Source organism: Schistocerca americana, chromosome 1, assembly GCF_021461395.2.
Source record: "Schistocerca americana isolate TAMUIC-IGC-003095 chromosome 1, iqSchAmer2.1, whole genome shotgun sequence".
Lineage (NCBI taxonomy): Eukaryota > Metazoa > Arthropoda > Insecta > Orthoptera > Acrididae > Schistocerca > Schistocerca americana.
The window spans coordinates 588,067,252-588,090,437 of NC_060119.1; the positions used below are offsets into that span (position 1 = coordinate 588,067,252).

General features: G+C 43.4%; 1 protein-coding gene across 1 annotated transcript in view; it reads left to right on the forward strand.

Moving 5' to 3' along the window:
* LOC124625231 (fatty-acid amide hydrolase 2-A-like) overlaps positions 1–23,186 on the forward strand; it is a 255,926-nt gene that overhangs the window by 213,164 nt on the left and 19,576 nt on the right. Inside the window, exons 9-10 of the mRNA XM_047149155.1 lie at positions 1,292–1,459; positions 12,503–12,688. Coding sequence (XP_047005111.1) covers positions 1,292–1,459; positions 12,503–12,688 — 354 coding nt within the window. The remainder of the gene's footprint in view (positions 1–1,291; positions 1,460–12,502; positions 12,689–23,186) is intronic.

Below are 23,186 nucleotides of genomic sequence, written 5' to 3' on the forward strand. Positions count from 1 at the left end.
TGCAGTGTATGCATCTAGGTGTAGAATAGAAGAAGAACCACCGCTCCTCCGCCACAGCCACAAATAATAAAACAACCATCACGGGACTGAGAAAGATTCTGGAAGAATATTCCCACTGGGATACTTCCGTCCAATGTCCGTAGCGACTGGTACACTCTGGTTGCTGCCTCCATAACCACAAAACAGAATTTAAAATTTGAAAAAGCATTCTACCAGCTGAGCGTTAACAGCGATTGGTATAAAATGTTAAATTCAGTAAAACAGTCTCGATCGCAACAGATGTTTATTTGGCTACAGGTTTCGGTCTATAATTTAGATCATCTTCAGGCCGTAAGCACCATGATGGTGGCTGGTGGAGGTGGACAGAGCGATATTCTTAAGATCACTGATGTCAGCTGCCGTCCACGGCCACCAGTCGCCATCATGGTGTTTACGGCCTGAAGATAGTCTAATTTATAGACCGAAACCTGTTTTACTGAATTTTAACAAAAGAGAAGGCTCTCCGGCTACGTGTGGCCACCTCGCCTTTTTGGGCCTTGTGTCATGTAATAGCCCCCTCCACAAACATCTCCTCTTGCAGTAATCAGTAAACAGATATATAGTCATACGTGGAGAAAACTGGCAGGATCTATACACCATTTAAATTGCTGACAATCTGGGGCAAATTAAAAGCAAAATACATCTGCAATTTAAAAACTCACAACTTTTACTATATTTCACTTTGCCTGAGCATTTACATATTGTCAACCTTGAAAGAGATTTATAATCTTATTCTACTAGTCTAAATATTTTAAATTGTACAGGGTGTCCTAGGAGTAATGGTAAAATGACAGGAACGATTGTTCGGAGCAAGAAGTCTAGTTAATATGAGCTGTAAAATGCATACCGCAAGAGCTGTTAGTACTTCTTCATCTTCGATACGGTGAAACGAATATCTTCTACTACAAGCTCTTTACATTCCATATTTTGAGAGGAGGTAGTGTGCACCAAAACAAGAACAATTATGAAAGAAAAGTAGGGAACAATGAAAATTTTTGGATCATGGAAGAACTGCGGAAATTGAGGCTGTACGGTCAGATACGTCGTAATTTATTCATCTGCTATTATGAGTACATAATATGCTTGATTTACGAACTTCGCGTCTGAACAATTACGGCATAAACTCGCCTGATATTTCCACAGTAAATGCCGGAAAGGTAAAACGGTATTTTGTTAACGAACTAAGTTTTATACACTTTCCTGTAATCATTTAGGAAATAACACAACACTGTTGTACCCTTAATTGTTGTAGGACTGCGAGAACCTGGCGCTGGCGCTACTGAAGATGATGGTGTGCCGCCTGCCACATAACATGTACGTCTTCCACTACTCCTTCCTGAAGAAGTGGGCCAACAGCCTGCCCGAATCAACGTTACGAGGGCTCGCTGATGAATTGGACGAGCTACGTCGAGAGATTTGTGTAAGTACTTCATAACACATCTCTTCTGCCGAAGCAGATACATCAGGAGCGCCGCTTCTAGCTTCAGAAAATCCTCCTTACTAAAAGCGTTTATGTCCTGTTTCTTCAGTTTTGTGAATTTTATTTTGGCACATGATTTTATGCTCTGGTACTGTGTGGTTACTTGAATTTTTAGGGCATGATTATGTGTTGTCTTTCACAACATCAACTCCTTTGTTACGTTAGTACCACTGTTTCTTCTCCACACTGCTAAACTGCGGATTAAACAAGACCCCCTTGCACGGCAACTGGTAATACTGTATATATTATAAAGACTTTAAATAGTGCACAAGAGAGTCGCCAGTAGGTTATACTTCCTAGATAAAAAAAAGTGCTAGTGCTTTTCATCTCAGAGCAGCTAATCAATCTTCCTAACAGCACGTACTGTCAGTTGGAGGAAGTACACTTTACTTATTGAGAAGCCATAGTCATTCTTTCACACGGTGAGGTACAATAAACATTCATCGACATCTGATGTAAATATAATTATTACGACGTACTGAGAAAGATATTTTAGAAACATTAGAAAACATAAACACAGAGGGCAGTCAGAAATATGGAAACATAAAAAACACTAAGCATTACCATGGAATGGCAAAGGGTCGGCAGATGATGGTTGAAGTGATCGCTATAGCTAGCAGAAATCTACTAATATCAGTACTGCTGGCCACTGTTTTGATCAGAACCGAGCTGGAATCTTTCTACACGTCGGTCAGGGGCCTGAAGAAGGCGTAGTAACCTGCCGAAACTGGCAGCCAAATAAGTTTGGAAACTAGACGGCTGAAAGGTGTCTGATTTGACATCCAAAATATCTTAGTCTTTTATTTTAGGTTGTACACAGGCGACCCGTCAAACATGGGCCGAATCGAATGGCCGTGTCGGAAGCCTTCCCTTTGTTTGCTCCCGCGCAAAGCACCCACAACCACACAGAACACTGTTCTGACCACGTCTGACGCTTGCAACTTATTAAGTACATTGCACATGTCAAATACAACAGGTCAAATAAAACTGCACAACCTGCTGACTTGGCTAGCATCTACGTTTATGTAAGCCACGCCTAATCGCGGTATTTCCAAATTTTTATCCCATCGCTGTAAATAGCAACAGACTATCTGCTTACACTGTGTGATCAAAAGTATCCGGACACCTCACAAACATACGCTTTTCATAATAGGCGGATTGTGCTGCCACCTATTGCCAGGTACTCCATGTCAGCGACCTCATTAGTCATTCGACATAGTTAGAGAGCAGAATGGGGCGCTCCGCGGAACTCGCGGAGTTCGAACGTGGTCAGGTGGTTGAGTGTCACTTGTGTCATACGTCTGTACGTGTTCTACAATCCTAAACATCCCTAAGTTCACTGTTTTCGAAGTGATAGTGAAGTGGAAACGTGAAGGGACACATGCAGCACAAAAGCGTACCGGCCGACCTCGTCTGTTGACTGACAGTTGAAGAGGGTCGTAATGTTTAATCTATCCAGACCATCACACAGGAATTCCAGACTGCATCAGGATCCACTGCAAGTACTATGGCAGTTAGGCGGGAGGTGAGAAAACTTGGATTTCATGGTTGGGCGTCTGCTCTTAATCCACACACCACGCCAGTAAATGCCAAACGACTCCTCGCTTGGTTTAAGGAGCGTAAACAATGGAAAACGTTGTGTGGAGTAACGAATCACGGTACACAATGTGGCGATCCGATGGCAGGGTGTGGGTATCGCAAATGCCCAGTTAACATCATCTGCCAGCATGCGTAGTGCCAACAGTAAAATTCGGAGGCGGTGCTGTTATGGTGTGGTCGTGTTTTTCATAGAGGGGGCTTGCACACCTTGTTGTTTCGCGTGACACTATCACAGCACATGCCTACGCTGGTGTTTTAAGCAATTTCTTGTTTCCCACTGTAGAAGAGTAATTCGGGGATGGCGGTTGCATCTTTCAACACGATCGAGCACATGTTCATAATGCATGGCCTGTGACGGAGTGGTTACAGGACAATAACGTCCCTGTAATGGACTGGCCTGCACAGAGTCCTGACCTGAATCTTACAGAACACCTTTGGGATGCTTTGGAACGCCGACTTCCTGACAGGCCTCACCGACCGACATCGATACCTCTCCTCAGTGCAGCACTCCATGAAGAATGGGCTGCCATTCCCCAAGAAACCTTCCAGCATCTGATTGACCGTTTGCCTGTGAGAGTGTAACCTGTCATGAAGGCTAAGGATTGGCCAACACCATATTGAATTCCAGCGTTACTGATGGAGGGTGCCACGAACTTGTAAGTCATTTTCAGCCAGGTGTCCGGATACTTTGGTCACATAGTATATCTTAGTCTAGGTACCCATCCACATGTGCTACCGCAATTCCACGGAATTTGGTATTGTTGAAGAGATTGAAAATTGTCATAGTGAGCCTTGTGTGGTCCATTCTTCAGATGTATTGGAAGAATTCGATTGTTCGCTCTCAGACAGCGTCTGGTATTCAACCGCATATTGTAAGTTGAGCGTGGTATAAAGGAAATGAACTACGCCCACAAGTAGCGATGGTTAAACTCTGAACCTTTGAGCTATGTAATAAGTATAAACCTTATGCTCCAGAAAACAATTTGGGAACGGAATCTGTCGTGTAATGTTTCCTAGAAATAGTCACACACAATCACACACTTACATGGAAAAATGTAGTTGCCGTAGCTGCCGTTGAACGTTGTTAATTGAATAATCATTCACCAGAAAGTGATCAAAAATTGAATAAGTATTTTTCTCCTGCTTATAGCGTCCAGCAGTGCAAGTGGGGATGTTTCCTCAGTTTTGTAGTCATTGAATTTATGGATAAAAGCGTAATTCATCCATAACATTTATGGTTATCATTTTCATCTAACATCATAGTATTATGCGAGATCCCTCCGCAACACATTCAGCAAGCTGTTAGGCTGCCAATCGAATCAATCCGAGTTACAACAAGATGGCGGCCATGCAACATGGCACCGTACCAGTCAAAACTGAGAAAGAAGTCACTCTATTCAGACAGAAATAATTCAGGAAGAACTTCGTTAATAAACACCCGCATTGTTGCCAGATGCAAGAAAATCAATTTAGAAGCCAATATGCGTTCTCAAAGCAACAGATACAAAATTAAATTTCACAGTGAATGATCGGAATATTAGAATGCTGGCACACGACTTTCATCAAGGTACTACGTTGTATCATCATTCAGGAGAGGAATCTACAGAACGATGGATTGAAAAGACAATGTGCGTCACTATACACTGAGGTGACAAAAATCGTGGGATAACCCCTAATATCGTGTCGATCCTCCTTTTGGCCGGCGTAGTGCAGCAACTCGATGTAGCATGGACTCAACCAGCCGTTGGATATCCCGTACCGAAATATTAACCCAAGCTGCCTCTACAGCCGTCCATAACTGCGAAAGTGTTGATGGTGCAGGATTTTCTGCAGGAATTGACCTCTTGATTATGTCCCATAAATGTTCGATGGGATTCATGTCGGGAGATGTGGATGCCAAGTTATTCGCTCGAATTCTCCAGAATCTCCTTCAAACCAATCGCAAACTGTTGTCACCCGGTGACATGACACAAGTTCATCCACAAAAATTCCATCGTTGATGGGAACATAAAGTCCATGAATGGGCCGCAGATGGTCTCAAAGTAGCCGAATACAACCGTTTTCGGCCAACGATCCGTTCAGCTGGACCAGAGAACTTAGTCCATTCTATGTAAACACAGTGTAGACCATTATGTACCCACCACCAAATTGCACACTGCCTACTTGACAACTTGGATTCATAGCTATGCGAGGTCTTAGCCGCACTCGAACCCTAACATCAGCGCTTATCAACTGCTATCGGGATTCATCTGATCAAGCCACGGTTTTTAGTTCAATGTCCTGCTGTTAGCAAAGGTACTCGCGTAGATCGTCTGTTGCCATAGCTCATTAATGCCAAATATCGCCACACTGCCTTAACGGATACGTTCGTCGCACGTCCAACATTAATTTCTGTTGCTTGTCTGTTAGCACTGACAACTCTACACAAAAGCCGCTACTCTCGGTCGTTAAGTGAAGACCGTCGGCCATTGCGTTGTCCGAATGGGTGGTAATTCCTGAAATCTGGTATTCTCAGCACACTCTAGACACTTTGGGTCTCGGAATATTGAATTGCCTAAAGATATTCGAAACGGAATTTCCTCCCACCCGGTTAGCCGTGCGGTCTGACGCACTGCTTTTCGGGCGGAAAGGCGTGCCGGTCCCCAGCATGAATCCGCCCGGCGGATTAGTGTCGAGGTCCGGTATGTCGGCCAGTCTGTGGATAGTTTTTAAGGCGGTTTTCCATCTGCTTCGGCGAATGTGAGCTGGTTGCCCTTATTCCGCCTCAGTTACACTATGTGGGCGATTGCTGCACAAACAAGTTCTCCACGCACGCATACACCATAATTACTCTACCACGCAAACATTGGGGTTACACTCGTCTGGTATGGTCTGGTATGGGACGTTCCCTGGAGGGGGAGGGGGGGGGGCGTCCACTGGGGGCCGAACCGCACAATAACCTTGCGTTCGGTGTGGGGCGGCGGAGGGGTGAGTAGACTGCTGGAGCCTGTTGTGGGGTTGTGATCCACTGAGTCGTTTCTAGGTCCCTAGTTCCATACAAAACAATACAATACAACGGAATGTCCGATGCGTCTAGCTCCAACTACCATTCCGCGTTCAGTGTTTGTTAATTCCAGTCTTGCGGTCATAATCATATCGGAAACCTTTTCAAATGAATCACCGGAGTACAACAAATGACAGCTCCACCAATGCACTGCGCTTTCATACGTAGTGTGCGATACTACCGCTATCTACATGCGTGTATATCGCTATCCCATGGCTTTTGTCACCTCAATGTATATACATACTGGAGGTGTCTTCTCTCTTAGAAGACAGGCACAACTTCTGTGGTGTTTCGGCAGGTATTTGCAGTTTCATTCTTGCAGAGTGTAGATAGAGTGAACCCAATAAATACTACTCATCACTTATTTCAAGCGTCTCCCAGTTTCAACAGAAAGAGTCGGTTTGTTTCTCGTTGTACACAACGCAAATTTACGTGTCTATTCGAAGGTGGTTGTGACAGTGAAGATATCTGGTCGCGCGTAACAGGTCTAGTTGAAACGAAGTTAATTGTTGGATGTTTTTACCGGCCATTTGATTGCGCTGTGACAGTTCTAGATTCATTCAAAGGAAGTCTACGGTCAGTTAATACCCATATCATGACTTTAATCTACCGAGTATAGAGTGGAATTTCTGCGGACTCCCCGATGTATGTATGCAGGCTCGAGCGAGAATGAACGTTTATACCAAGGCTGGAATTCGAAAGTAAGTATCCTGCTCACTAGGTAGATGCGCTAACCGATACCCCACCATGGCAAAATGGTTTGTACAGCTGCACGGACTATCCTAGCACGCCTCCCTCCTCAGCCCAAATTACCATTCGTGCCTCAGCCTGCTTGGTATCCCCCCTAAACTCGAACACCATTGCAGAGGCTCTCCAACTGTAATGGAATAGCATCTTTGCATCGAACGACACAGGGGATCCTGCCTGAATCCCAGGCATAGTGCTTTAATGAAATGGAACTCTATGGTTCCAGCGACCTTTTCAAGTCTCAGACATATCTGATGTATATGTGCAGACTAGAGCGACGAATGAAAATTTGCACCGAGGCTGGGATTTGAACTCAGGTCCCCTGCTCATTGGGCAGATACGCTAATCACTGCACCACCCTCGCACAGTTGCTTTGCACAACTATACGGACTACCCAGGGTTTCAGGCAGGATCCCCCATTTCGTTAGATGCTGGAATTTGGACTGAGGAGGGAAGCATGCTAAGACAGTCTGTGCCTTTGAATAAAGCCACTGTATCAAGGTGATGTAATGGTTAGCGCATCTGCCTTGTGGGCAGGAGACAACGGTTCTGGCCTTAGTATAAATTTTGATTCGTCGCTCCAGTCAGCATATATACATCAGAGATTTTAGAAACTTGGGAAGGTCTCTGGAACCATATGGTTTCACTTGGTTTTTGGATTCATTGCAGGGGATACAGACAGACAGTTATGCAAAGTACTTTTGTACAATTTTTCTGAAAACTGTTTTGGGCAGCTAGTTCGGCAGCACATGCGCAATGGAAATGTCTTAGACCTCTTAGCTACAAACAGACTTGAACTTATTGATAGCCTTAGTATAGAGACGAGGATTAGTGATTAGCAGTCTGGCGTGGCAGTTCAAAACAACAAAACAGAAGCCGAAGTTTTAAATTTCGCTTTTAAGAAATCGTTCATGCAGGAGAATCCTACAACAAACATGCCATCGTTTGACGATCGCACAAAGTCTTATATGGAGAACATAGTAATAAGCATTCCTGGCGTGGAGAAGCAATTGAAAGAGTTGAAAAAAATACGTCGCCGTGTCAGGATGGGATGCCAATTCGGTTTTACAAAAATTACTATACGGCATTGGACCCTTACCTAGCTAGCAATTACCACGAATCTCTCGTCCGGCGTAAAGTCCCAAGCGATTGAAAAAAAAAAAAAAGCAGGTGACGCCTGTATATAAGAGGGGCAAGGAAAGAGATCCTCAGAATTACAGACCAATATCTCTAACATCGGTTTGCTGCAGAATCCTTGAACATATTCTCAGTTCGAACATAATAAATTTTCTTGTGACCGAGAAGTTGACGTCTGGTTTTAGAAAGCGTTGTTCGTGCGGAACTCACCTTGCCCTTTTCTCACATGACATACTGCAATCTGTGGACGAAGGGCACGGCAGATTCCATATTCCTAAATTTCTGTAAAGCATTCAACACGGTGTCCCTTTGCAGACTCTTAACGATGGCACGAGCATATGGTATAGGTTATCAAATATTTGAGTGGCTCGAAGACGTTTTAAGTGATAGAACCCAGTATGTTGTCCTCGACAGCGAGTGTTCATCAGAGACAAGCGAATCGTCAGGAGTGCCCCAAGGAAATGTGACTATTATTTTCTATGTACATAAGTGATCTGGCCGACAGGGCGGGCAGCAACCTGCGATTGTTTCCTGATGGTGCTGTGGTGTACGGGAATGTGTCGAAGTTGAGTGATTGTAGAAGGATACGAGATGACGTATACAAAAGTGGTGTGATGAATGGCAGCTTTCTGTATAAAAATGTAAGCTAATGCAGATGACTAGGAAAAACAAACCCACAATATTCAGATACAGCATTAGTAGTAATGTTCTGCTTGACACAGTCATGCTGTTAAAATATCGGGGCACACCGTTGGAAAGCGATATGTAACGGAACGAGCGTGTGAGGATTATGGTAGAGAAGGCGAATGCTACACTTCGGTTTATTGAGAGAATTTTAGGAGAAAGCGCTTCACCTGCAAAGGGGACCTATTCTTGAGTAATGCTCAAGCGTTTGGGATCCGCAAAAGGTCGGATTAAAGAAACACATCGAAGCAATTCACGATTGGGCTGCTAGATTCCTTACCGGTAGATTCAAACACTACACAAGTGTTACGGAGATGCTTCGAGAACTCAAATGGGTATTCCTGGAGGTGAGGTGAAATTCTTTTCGAGGAACACTATTGAGAAAATTTAGAGAACGAGCATCTGAAGCTGATTGCAGAAAGATTTTAATGCCGCGAAAATACATTTCGCGTAAGAAGCACGAAGATAAGATACGAGACATTAGGGCTCATACGGAGGCATATAGACAGTCGTTTACCCATAGCTGTATTTTGGAATGGAACAGGAAAGGACTAGTAGTGGTACGGGGTAACCTCCACTACGCACCGTACTGTGACTTGCGGAGTATCTGTGTAGATGTAGATGTCGATGCGGTCCAAAATTAGCATAGTACGATACTTGCTTGAGATAAAAGTATTAAGAGGGACAGTAAAACACAATAAAAACTTTTTTCTCCATGTCTTCGATGGCCAACTTAGCCCGTGTCTTGTGTCGCCCTGACTCGCGCTGCCTACTGCCGCCGAGGTGCAGGGCTATTCAGTCGCTGCTGGAATTCTGTTTATTCTTCATGTTTTACTGTTCCCGTTAACACATATTCCTAAACCGAATATCGTACTAGATTAATACGGAACTCCTCTGTCGAATTCTCAATTAAAATTCCGGTGTAAAAATCGTTAGCGAACTACAATCTCTAGCGACAACGTATGCCAGTACAAAATTTAACTACATTAAATTTCATATAAAAAGATCCTGTTAATTCTCTCTAGCGAGAGAATATGAAACTCTTGGGTGTGGTATTTGAAGCTGTTGCGGTTGCATAAAATATATAGATAAGGGCTGCTGAATCATCCAGTGTGTGTGTGTGTGTGTGTGTGTAATTAAAGTTCCAGTTTCAAAACGCTGTAGAGAAAGAACCACTGCTCAGAATGATGTCCAATTTAACAGCATATTACTGATGCAGGGAGAACATCACAGAACAAAAAATTTAACGAAAATTTTACCAATAGATGGCACTGTAAGTGCTTTAACGTAAATACGCCGCCTACAAATGACAGATGAATCGCAATACGACGCCTGTAGTTTGATTTGCCTGTAGTTTGATTCCTTACTGCTCAATGTTCAGCCAACGTCGATCCACATTTGGTGGTAAAAATCGGTTTTTAACTGTCCTGGTGCCAAAAACCCCATAAAAACCACAATAACATCGGTTGTCAGCTGTTCTGCTGCCGAAAACAGCATAAAAAGCAAAATGACACTGATATTTAATCGCCCTAGGGACAAAAACTGCATAAAAAGCAAAATGGCATCGGTTTCCATTTGTGAAACTGGCAGAAAACATATTCAATATGCTGTCCACCGTTTTGTGTCACAAACTGAAATCGAGAAGCAGCGCGTTGTACAACAGATCAGAGTGTATTGGGGTTCCCGTTCAGTATGTGTTGTGCAATGCATGCCTTAAATTCAGCACTGAAAACAACAGCTTTCAGATAACGGCACAGCCAGAAGTCACACCTAGTAAGATCAAGTGATCTGTACGGTCAGGCTGTAAAGAAATTGTGGTATCACGTATCGATACCACGCCATGGGCGTCGCGAAACCTGCAACGGAATTGCACGTTCCATCTAGACGCTGATAGTGGTCATGCAGGATGAATGGAGCACGCCCACTGAGCTACGCCTCGAATGACTGTACTAGGAGCACCCTCTGCCGCCACAATATAGGACGATTGCTGTTGAAGGGTTGGAACGACGTTGGTGCCAAAAGACTCTCATACTGTTTACCAGAGAGGGTACGGCTAAGAGATCCCAAGGACTCATGTCCTAGAAAAAATACTGTGCTACGATAAACGATGCTGCCAATCCGCACCACACAGCCACCTTTGCAGAATGAAGTGGTACAGAGTGATGTGCGCGCGGTCCGCCCATCTTCTACAATTCTGCGTATTGATATGTCCTTGGAGATGGCAGCGGGCTTCGTCTTTCCACAGAATGATCGATGGCCATCCATTGTCCAATTCCATGCAAGTAAGAAATTCAAAAGGTAGCTCAGCAAGGAGCAACTTCTGAACATGGGTGATTCTATATGGATATGGATTATTATGAACCACGTTGACAGGTATGTTCAACATATGGGCAATCTCCCATGCACTCCATGTTTGCACACCACTCTCGACCCCACCTGCAGTGCTGTGGCCACATCTTAGACAGATGTCGGATCAACTGCTTTCCTCCCTCTGCCACACTGCACTTCAAATGAAGCTGTGTTTTCGAATGTTGTAATCAGTTTCTCCAGACCATTAGCAGACGTCGGACCAGCGCCTTTTTTTGTACCCTTGAGTATCCGGAACTTCTGCAGGGCTGCTGGCTCACAGTCACCATTCTTGTAAAAGAGCTTTACCATTAGCACGTGATCCTTCATGGAGACTGTCATGTCGGGCATCTCAGAAGCAAACTGACGAACAAGTCCGTCTGTTGTTGTGCATATTCTGACGCTTACAGTGCCATCTATTAATCAAAATTTTCGTTAAATTTTTTCTTGGTTCTCGATGTTACCCCCTGTGCGTGAATGATATGCTGTTCAAATTTGACGTCTTCTGAGCAGTGATTCTCTTTCTACAGCTTTTTAAATTATGGGCGCCCTGCTTATATTTATGTAAATTTATTGTGTGTGTTTTGATAACTCAGTTGGCACGCGTCAAATTATAGTACATATATGGCCGTATCTTTTGACTGCATTGACATAGAAGCTTAACTTATTTGCACTGCCAAGGGATACCTTAATATTGGATATAAATTTCAGAACATGATGTCTTTACCTGTTCCTTATAGGAACCCTGAGAAATGACCGCTTGGAGAAGGCACCCACGCACAAAATTTCTCTGTGTAAAATGCAATGTGGGACTCCATCCAAAGCAATGTTTCATTTTGTATCATCGGCGCTAAGAAGACTAAATTGTCTAATAAACTATTATTTTTGTCATTTGTCCCTTATTATTGACATGTCTTACTTTATTCATGTAATGCATAACAGTTATTTGGTTGATTCTACTATATGAATTTGCCATGTATGCTTACAGTATAAATAAGTAATGTAACCTCAAAATGTAAATAAAACCAACATTACAATACCTGGAAATTATTATAGTACTTTTTCTTCATTTATTCGTATAATTCATTGACTTGCTCTTGGTCTGTTAACTGTAGCTATTTCTTTTCTCGCGAGCGCCGAGTTGAGAAACCAAAGGTGATGCGGACTTTTTTGCTCAATCGCCCGCCCAATACCATGAGCCTCTGATGCTGCAGTCTGTGTTCACTAACATGGTCGATTCCATTTCTCTTGGCTGGCAGGTATGCTATGACAGTCACTAGGTGCTGCACTATTTTCGGCAGTTGGTCTGCTCATTTGTTCTCTATAAGACCAACAAGTCCCTGTACCCACAGTACACTTCCCAGACTTGTCCAACTGAAAACCTGAGTAGATTACACCCATGAAGTTGTGTGTCGCCGTGTTTGCAGGAACTGCTGGGCGAGGACGGCGTGCTGCTGTACCCGACGGCCCCGCACCCGGCCAACGTGCTGTTCGAGCAGTTCGTGCGCTTCCCCAACAACGCCTACCTGGCCATCTTCAACACGCTGGGGCTGCCAGCCACGCACTGTCCGGCAGGCCTGGACCCCAGCTCCGGCATGCCCCTCGGCCTGCAGGTAAAATAGTTACGCTCTGCTCTCATTGGATCTCTGCTGTCGCGTGCATTCTCCTGTTCACACCGGACTCAGAAATCAGGTTAGCTGTAAACCGACATCCTAATTCCTCTTCTGGTTGGTTACTGTCAACCACACGTGGCCAAGACTCCGGCTCGAAGGCCGTGCCCTGACGCGAATGCCATAGTGCTCACCCACGCTGCACACAACGCCCAAGGCCAGGTCACGCTGTCTCAGCACTTGGAGGGGGCAGACGTGGAACCTGTGAATGGGCCACATTTAAATAGCAATGCAGTCACACTGCATATTATTTGGTCATATTTTTCACATTTCTCGACAACATATCAATATTATTTAATTATTTCGGGCACGCTGAATAATAACATAATTTTTATCTCGCATACGGACATATGTAGGCAGTTTGATAGATTTTCCCACCCTAGTTGCCACGTAATCTTAACTTAATCAGTTTAGCCGGCCGCTGTGGCCGAGCGGTTCTAGACGCTTCAGTCCGGAACCGTGCTGCTGCCACGGTCGCAGGTTCGAATCCTGCATCGGGCATGGATGTGTGTGATGTCCTTAGGTTAGTTAGGCTTAAGTAGTTCTACGTCTAGGGGACTGATGACCTCAGATGTTAAGTCCGATAGTGCTTAGTCATTTGAAATTATTCAGTTTCATAATCGGAAAAAGATCTTTCATACAATTAAGTCGATCGAAATATTATGGTACTACCGCAACCTTCTTATGGAGACGTGGAAACACTATCTGAAGAAAGCAATGTAGACGTCCTGGGCACTTTCAACGTAAAAAGGTTTGTCATTAAAACGGGAATTACTTTGCAGTGCAATCAGTTATACCTCTGCAGCCACAGTGATCCTTTCAACTGAATCAAAAAACGATCTCGAGAAAAGTTCGAAAAGACATGCAAGATTGACAGTGTCCTGAAAACGTCTAGGAAACTGTCCTTCTAATTTTTGAAGGCCACAATGAATTCTTCAGATCTCACATTTTCTTTAAAACGCATGTGAGCTAATGGAATTGGACAGTGTTTGTTCAAAATGGTTCAAATGGCTCTGAGCACTATGGGACTTAACTTCTGAGGTCATCAGTCCCCTAGAGCTTAGAACTACTTAAACCTAACTAACCTAAGAACATCACACACATCCATGCCCGAGGCAGGATTCGAACCTGCGACCGTAGCGGTCGCGTGGCTCCACACTGTAGCGCCTAGAACCGCTCGGCCACTCCGGCCGGCGGTGTTTGTCGGAACGTGTTCCTTCTAGAACGCAATTTTCTTTTTAAATGCATCCTCACGTAATCAGAAAGAAGTTGTTTCTCACCTTGCAGTCTCTTGCTCTGAGCAGTGTGCAGTCAAGTCCACATAAAATGCGACATCTGCAATCCATTCTGCATGTTTTAATTTTCGTTCCTTCCCCCCTTTTCCCTTCACAAATTCAACAATAACGAGTTTTAAGTGGAAAAATCGTTCCAGACAGTCTCTTGACTTAACCAGCGTACACTGCAGTAATATACAAAGTCTCTATATTCTTTGTTTGGTTCCATCGAAAACCGTTGCAACTGACAACGAAATAATGCCTGTCACTTTAGAAATGATACCATTCAGACACACTAAGTTCTACATAGCTGAAAATTTAGCGCAAGGTGCTTTTTGATTACTGACCGATGAGTCCGTGTGTCTATCGGTGTAATGTCTTGCTCCTTCATTGTCAACTAAGTCTTTAAATTCTTTCTGCATAGCACTGTAATATTGTTTCATAGCAATAACCGTAGCGTATGCGACTGCATAATAGGTATTGAGATTTCTCATCCCTCTGTTCTATCATTCCAGTTCATTTTTAAAAGCTTGTGATGACAGATCGCTAGACTGCCCCTTAAAGTCCAAATAGTCACTGGACATGTGAACGTCATTCATAACACAAACAAATAATGAAGTATAAACAGCGCTAACACCACTATTCTGCCGAACTGAAAAGGTTTGTACCGACCAAAATTCCACACCGCAATACTAAATGAAATGCCGCGCTGTAGCCACGACTTACGGGAAGAATCGAGCAAAGCTGTTACAGGCCATTCGCGGCTCGCGCGTGCTGTCCGCCTTGCTGTAAACACTCCAGTATCAATTCTGGAAATGCGGCTCTGGCCGCCAGACTTCCGCTTCCACAATCGGTTTTTCTACAGTATGTAAACGCTCTTCGAATCGTCAACAAGTCGTCATTAGGTTTCTCGGCTTGTTTGAAATGTTTGTGATGTTATGTGCATTGAAGAATAGGAAGAAGTTCAATAGACTGGCTGTACCAACTGACATTTGCAAACAAATTGACGGGGTTGGTAACGTCCTAAATAAACAAGGAATAAAACAAGGCACCTACATGTACGTGATTTCTGTGATATTCACAATAAAGTGCCTGGCAGAGGGTTCAATGAACCACCTTTCAGCTGTCTCTCTACCGTTCCACATGCGAACAGCGCGCGGGAAAAAACGAGCACTTAAATTTTTCTGTGCGAGCCCTGATTTCTCTTATTTTATCATGATGATCATTTGTCCCTATGTAGGTCAGTGCCAACAGAATGTTTTCGCAATCAGAGGAGAAAACTGGTGATTGAAATTTCAAGAGAAGATCTCGTCGCAACGAAAAACGCCTTTGTTTTAATGATTGCCAGACCAATTCACGTATAATGTCATTGGCGATAATACAAAACGAGCTACCCTTCTTTGAACTTTTTCGATGTCATCCGCCAGTCCCACCTAACGCGGATCCCACACCGCACAGCAGTACTCCAGAATAGGGCGAACAAGCTTGGTGTAAGCACTCTCTTCAGTAGACCTGTTGCACCTTTTGAGTGTTCTGCCAGTGAATCGCAGTCTTTGGTTTGCTCTACCCACATCATTATCTATGTGATCGTTCCAATTTAGGTTCTTTGTAATTGTAATCCCTAAGTATCTAGTTGAATTTACATCCTTCAGATTTGTGTGACTTATCGTGTAATCGAAATTTAGCGGATTTCTTTTAGTACTCATGTGAATAACTTCACACTTTTCTTTATTCAGGGTCAATTGTCACTTTTCGCGCCATACAGATATCGTATCTAAATCATTTTGTAGCTCGTTTTGATCATCTGATGACTTCACAAGACGGTAGTTGACAGTATCATCTGCAAACAATCTAAGAAGGCTACTCAGATGGTCTCCTATGTCGTTAATGTAGATCAGGAGCAATAGAGGGCCTATAACACTTCCTTGGGGAACGCTGGGTATTATTTCTGTTTTACTCGATGACTTCTATTACGTCTATTACTACGAACTGTGACCCTTCTGAGGAAATCACGAATCCAGTCCCACAACTGAGGATATTCCAGAGGCACGCAGTTGGTGAGAAGACGCTTGCGAGGAACGGTGTCGAAAGCCTTCTGGAAATATAAAAAATATGGAATCAATTTGACATCACCTATCGATAGCACTCATTACTTCTTGAGTATAAAGAGCTAGTTGTGTTTCATAAGCACGATACTTTATGAATCCGTGCTGACTGTGTGTTGATAAATCGTTTTCTTCGAGGTAATGCATAATGTTCGACCACAGTATATTTTCCAAAACCCTTCTACAAATCTAAGTTAGTGATATGGGCCTGTAATTCAGCGGATTATTCCTATTTCCCTTTTTGGGTATTGGTGTGACTCGAGCAATTTTCCAGTCTTTAGGTACATATCATCCTGTGAGCAAGCGGTTGTATATAATTGCTAAATATGGAGCTATTGTATCAGCATACTCTGAAAGGAACATGACTGGTATATAATCTGGACCGGAGGCCTTGCCTTTATTAAGTGATTTGAGCTGCTTTGCTACACCGAGGATATCTACTTCTATGTTTCCCAAATGGTTCAAATGGCTCTGAGCACTATGGGACTCAACTGCTGCGATCATAAGTCCCATAGAACTTAGAACTACTTAAACCTAACTAACCTAAGGACATTACACACATCCATGCCCGAGGCAGGATTCGAACCTGCGACCGTAGCAGCAGCGCGGCTCCGGACTGGAGCGCCTAGAACCGCACGGCCACCGCGGCCGGCTATGTTTCCCATCTTGCCAGTTGTTCTTGACTGGCATTCAAGAATGTTTACTTCGTCTTCTTTGGTGAAGGAGTTTCGGAAAACCGTGTTTAATCACTCTGCTGTAGTGGCACTGTCATCAGTGGCTTCACCGTTGTTATGGCGCAGTGAAGGTATTGACTGCGTCTTGCAACTGGTGCACTTTATGTGTGACCAGAATCTCTTTGGGTTTTCTGCCAGATTCCGATACAGAGGTTCGTTGTGGATATTATTAAAAGCATCTGGCATTGAAGTACGCACTATATTTCGAACTTCTGCAAAACTTTGCCAATCTTGGGGACTTTGCGTTCTTTTAAGTTAGGCATGCTTTTTTCGTTGCTTCTGCAACAGCGATCTGGTCCGTTTTGTATACCATGGGGGATCAGTAGCGACATTTATTAATAACTGAAGTATATTTCCGTACAGAAATGTTTGAAGAAAGAAGATCACATTGACATACATAAAAAAATCTGGCATTTTCCAACTTCAACGTAACAACTGTGAAGATTTGTACTTCGAACAGACAGTAGAACATTTGAAGTAAGATACAAAGACCATAAAAAGCATAAAAATATGGCACCAGGCATTCAACGTCTTAGAACACCTTCGACAAAATAATCACCCCTTATTTCAATAAAAACGGCAGGAAAATAATCACACGCATTAAGAAAAAGACCTCTCTTAACATTACAAGACAATTTCCAAATTCCAAAAGCAACCAAAAAAAACAAATATTAAACAATAAAACAAGCATTAGTAGCCAAACCTTTTTGAAGTTAGTAAACTTCAAGTAGATAAATAATAATACTCCTCTATCCCTCATGCAAATATTATGACCTAAATCACACACGCATCCACCCCGAACACCAGGTACCATAATAAAAAAGCTTTAGTGAAGTCATAACTAGAATACACACACACACGCACACTCACTCACACACACACACACACACACACACACACACACACAAACACACACAGATAGAAACAGTCAGGTACATGGAAACACACAGTTTGTAAGCTTCCTGCTCTTCCTTCTAATTTGGAATATATGTTAATGTGTATCTTCAGATATGCCCTCAATAAAGTGCCCTCTTACACACAAAATTTAAATCCATGAAATCATACGATAATGCTGTCTGACTGCACTCTTAAAGAAATATCATATTTAGTCGCTCAGCGTACCCCGCTTTACAAAACATCTTGTTTTGAAACGTTGGAAAAGTAATGAAATTGGAGATGTACCCATCTTGCATGAGGTAGTCCATCACCTCATTTACACGAAAAACAATTTCCGGAAGAGGGAACAGTAACAGCTTGCACTGTACGTGCTTGAGCATTGTCCTACAAAATTATGGCCAGGTCCTGTAGAAAGTGACATCACTTCTGTCTCTAAGCTGGTCGTAGGTTGTGTTCCAGAAATGAACAGTATAGAGACACAAGTGATGACATTCTCTGCAGGACCCGAACATCATTTTGCAGGACAACGCTCAAGCACGTACAGTGTGAGCTGTTACTGATTTGTTTGACTGATGGGGTTGCTAAGTGCTATACCATCTACTGCACTCCCCTGACTTAAGCCCTCTTAAGTTCAACTCGATTTATAAACTGAAGGAAACACTTCACGGAATTCGCTTCAGAACCGCTACAAATTGGTCGGGCAACAGACTGCTTCAACACAACTGGCACTGCTAAGAGTATCCTACGACTTCCACATCGCTGGCAACGGGTTATACACAATGCTGGTGACTACTTTGAAGGTCAGTAAAACTTTGAAACACGTATGTATTTTGTACGAGCTGTAAATAAATACACTCCTGGAAATGGAAAAAAGAACACATTGACACAGGTGTGTCAGACCCACCATACTTGCTCCGGACACTGCGAGAGGGCTGTACAAGCAATGATCACACGCACGGCACAGCGGACACACCAGGAACCGCGGTGTTGGCCGTCGAATGGCGCTAGCTGCGCAGCATTTGTGCACCGCCGCCGTCAGTGTCAGCCAGTTTGCCGTGGCATACGGAGCTCCATCGCAGTCTTTAACACTGGTAGCATGCCGCGACAGCGTGGACGTGAACCGTATGTGCAGTTGACGGACTTTGAGCGAGGGCGTATAGTGGGCATGCGGGAGGCCGGGTGGACGTACCGCCGAATTGCTCAACACGTGGGGCGTGAGGTCTCCACAGTACATCGATGTTGTCGCCAGTGGTCGGCGGAAGGTGCACGTGCCCGTCGACCTGGGACCTGACCGCAGCGACGCACGGATGCACGCCAAGACCGTAGGATCCTACGCAGTGCCGTAGGGGACCGCACCGCCACTTCCCAGCAAATTAGGGACACTGTTGCTCCTGGGGTATCGGCGAGGACCATTCGCAACCGTCTCCATGAAGCTGGGCTACGGTCCCGCACACCGTTAGGCCGTCTTCCGCTCACGCCCCAACATCGTGCAGCCCGCCTCCAGTGGTGTCGCGACAGGCGTGAATGGAGGGACGAATGGAGACGTGTCGTCTTCAGCGATGAGAGTCGCTTCTGCCTTGGTGACAATGATGGTCGTATGCGTGTTTGGCGCCGTCCAGGTGAGCGCCACAATCAGGACTGCATACGACCGAGGCACACAGGGCCAACACCCGGCATCATGGTGTGGGGAGCGATCTCCTACACTGGCCGTACACAACTGGTGATCGTCGAGGGGACACTGAATAGTGCACGGTACATCCAAACCGTCATCGAGCCCATCGTTCTACCATTCCTAGACCGGCAAGGGAACTTGCTGTTCCAACAGGACAATGCACGTCCGCATGTATCCCGTGCCACCCAACGTGCTCTAGAAGGTGTAAGTCAACTACCCTGGCCAGCAAGATCTCCGGATCTGTCCCCCATTGAGCATGTTTGGGACTGGATGAAGCGTCGTCTCACGCGGTCTGCACGTCCAGAACGAACGCTGGTCCAACTGAGGCGCCAGGTGGAAATGGCATGGCAAGCCGTTCCACAGGACTACATCCAGCATCTCTACGATCGTCTCCATGGGAGAATAGCAGCCTGCATTGCTGCGAAAGGTGGATATACACTGTACTAGTGCCGACATTGTGCATGCTCTGTTGCCTGTGTCTATGTGCCTGTGGTTCTGTCAGTGTGATCATGTGATGTATCTGACCCCAGGAATGTGTCAATAAAGTTTCCCCTTCCTGGGACAATGAATTCACGGTGTTCTTATTTCAATTTCCAGGAGTGTAGTTGCCACTATTAAGCTTCCAACCCTCGTAGTTTCTCACTATCGATTTTGCGATCCGGTGCAACATGAGTTCTCCGAGCGTCATTTGTTTTACTCGAATGTTGTCTGTGGATCAGTTGCTCCACAACACAATGAAATGAGCATGTCAGTACTTCCGTAACAGTTTTAATGAAGACACTGTAAGATTCCTTATGGATGTCGGTGAAGTCGTAAAGAGGAGGAGGAGAGGTTATATACCATTCGAAATTGTTTTATTACACCCAATTGCATCACGTGCGTTGTAGGAAAAAGTACAAAGTGATCAATTGTGGAAGATTACCGTACTCCATACTTTTGTAGACTTCGAATAGGTAGGAAACTTCCGTCTAAGTGAAGACACGATATTTTTCTGAGCATAAAATTAACAAATAGTCACCAGCCATTGTTTTTGCACGAGAGCCTTTGCAACTAACAGAGAGAGTGGGTATAGCAGTTTAGAAAGTAGCAAGTTATACTGTTAATAGGGTTGCTGCCACTCTAATTCAGGAGACATATAAATTTATTTAATAAAGATAAAATATGTTAGCCTTTAGATGAATGATATACCTTCCTGGACAGTCGAACACTACTTCTTCTCTTTTTAAATCACTTATTCCGCACTATACAACATTTTAAATAGCAAGTGGAACACGACAACACCATGAAAAGCACGAATACTGATTGTGGTAGCTGAAATCCAGCAGCCAAACGCTCATTTCCGGAATCGGTATTGGAGTGATATCGGGAAAAGCGGTTTTGAGAGCCTTTGTTAACGTATTGATTGTATAGGCTAAACCCGAACTCCATCGCCACAATTTTGGAGGTCCTTCAAGAATATTCCTTTGAGTATTTTGGTGTAGCGGACCCTTGTCTACGGTATCTCTTAATGATGTAATTACGTTTTATTCATTTGTTACCACAATTACCTTTGCTTCTGTGGAAATAGTTTTCACAACAATGAAAAAGCCTATAACAAGTTGCCACCAAAACGTTCAACATAAAGCACAAACTAAAGCGACAAATCTGTGATGCGAAATATTGTGATGGGGTTGCGGTCGCTGCAGGAAAAGCTCAGGACAGTCTTGTTGTGCTGCTCTTCCATTGCAGTCAGTGAACACATACGAATGGTGCACATGAGCACCTATCCATACCGGTCTATGTCGCTATTTACGTACGACTAACACTGCTGGAGCAACAGCAAGTATCTCAAGAGACTTAATATATATATATATATATATATATATATATATATATATATATATATATATATATATACTTACTTATACTTATCGCGAATGGACCCAGAAGGATCACGCAAAGCTTTCTGACGTCGTTTCTTCCATACTTCTTTCATTCGTTCTCCATGTTTTCTTTTTCTTTCTTCTGTCCATTTTGTTCCTGGTCTCTTTAGTGCTTCCTTCTCCGACAATACAATCCACTTTTCCACCTTATTTCTAAAAGTTTTTCTATCTTTGCCATCTTTAAGTTCAATATTTGCTTTTTGTAAATCTAATTTTACTTGGCTAATCCATGGTGTTGTTGATTTGACTTTTTCTATGCAAGTGAGAATTCTGTTGGTGAGTCGTGTGGGGGGAAGTCTAGTGACATGTCCATAAAATTTTAATCTTCGCCTTCTTATGTCTGCTGCCAGGTTTGATATAGTTTCTGTGGTTCTTCTTGATTGTATCCGGTATCCTTCTTCTGTTAATTTTGGACCTAAAATCTTTCTCATAATTTTGCGTTCTTCTTTTAGTATTTTTTCTAAATCACATTTTGTGTGGAGTGTGAGCGTTTCACTAGCATATAGTGCTGCTGGCTTAATTACTGCGCAGTAGTGTCTGATTTTTGTGTTCGAGGAGATGCATTTTTTATTGTATATTTCATGTGTCATACCATATGCTCTCTTCATTTTCTGTTGTCTGATCTTCTGTGCAACTTTCTCTCCTCCGGTTGGCTCCAAAATTTCACCTAGGTATTTAAAATGTTTTACTCTATTTATTTTTCCATATTTTGTGTTCAAACTGTGTATATGGAATTTCGTACAGAAAAATTCTGTCTTTTGAAACGAAATTTGTAAACCTACTTTATCCGCGCATTCCTTAAGGATCTCTATTTGTTTGGTGGCGATTTCTTCATCATCTGCAAGTATGGCCAAGTCGTCTGCGAATGCTAAACAAGATATCTCCACGTTGTCTTTGGTTCTACCAAGATGGATTGGTTTCCAGTAGGATTGATTTTTTAATTCTTTTTCCCATTCCTTAATGACTTTATCCAGGACTATATTAAACAGAAGTGGAGATAGCCCGTCACCTTGACGTACTCCAGTTTTTATGAGAAAAGGTTCAGAGATTTCTCCCCTGAATTTAACTTTAGATACAGTGTCTGTCAGTGATTCTTTGATAAGCCTTAGTGTTTTGGAGTCAAGTCCAAGTTCCTCTAAAATGTTAAACAAAGATTGCCGGTCAATTGAGTCATAGGCTTTCTTAAAATCTACAAATGTACAAATTATGGGGGCATTTCTAATTGCTTTGTGTTTTAATATTGTCTTTAAATTAAATATTTGTTCTATGCATGAGCGACCGGGGCGAAAGCCTGCTTGATAATCACCAATTTGGCGTTCCAGCTGCTCTTGTGTTCTTTTCAGCAGGCATGTTGAGAGAATTTTGTAGGTGACTTGTAAAAGTGAGATTCCCCTGTAGTTATTGACATTTGTTCTGTCTCCTTTTTTATGTAACGGGTGAATAAGGGCACATTTCCAATCCTCTGGTAATTTTTCTGTTTCCCATATTTTTGTTATTATTTTTGTGAGCTCTTGCAACGTCTTTGGTCCTAGGTTTTTTAATAGCTCTGCAACAATGCCATCTTCGCCAGATGTTCTATTATTTTTTAAGTTTTTAATGTGACATTTGATTTCTTCCTGTGTTGGTGGTAATGAATCCGGTTGAGCGTTGGCACTGGTTTCTTTGGGAAACCTTAAACTAGGTTCTGGGCAATTTAGTAGGTTAGAAAAATATTGAGCCAATACTTGACAGTTTTCCTGGTTTGTTAGGGCTAATTTACCATCAGGTTTTCTGAAACACAAATTTTGAGGGATATATCCTCGTATTTTATCTGCGAAAGTTCTGTAGAAGTCTCTTG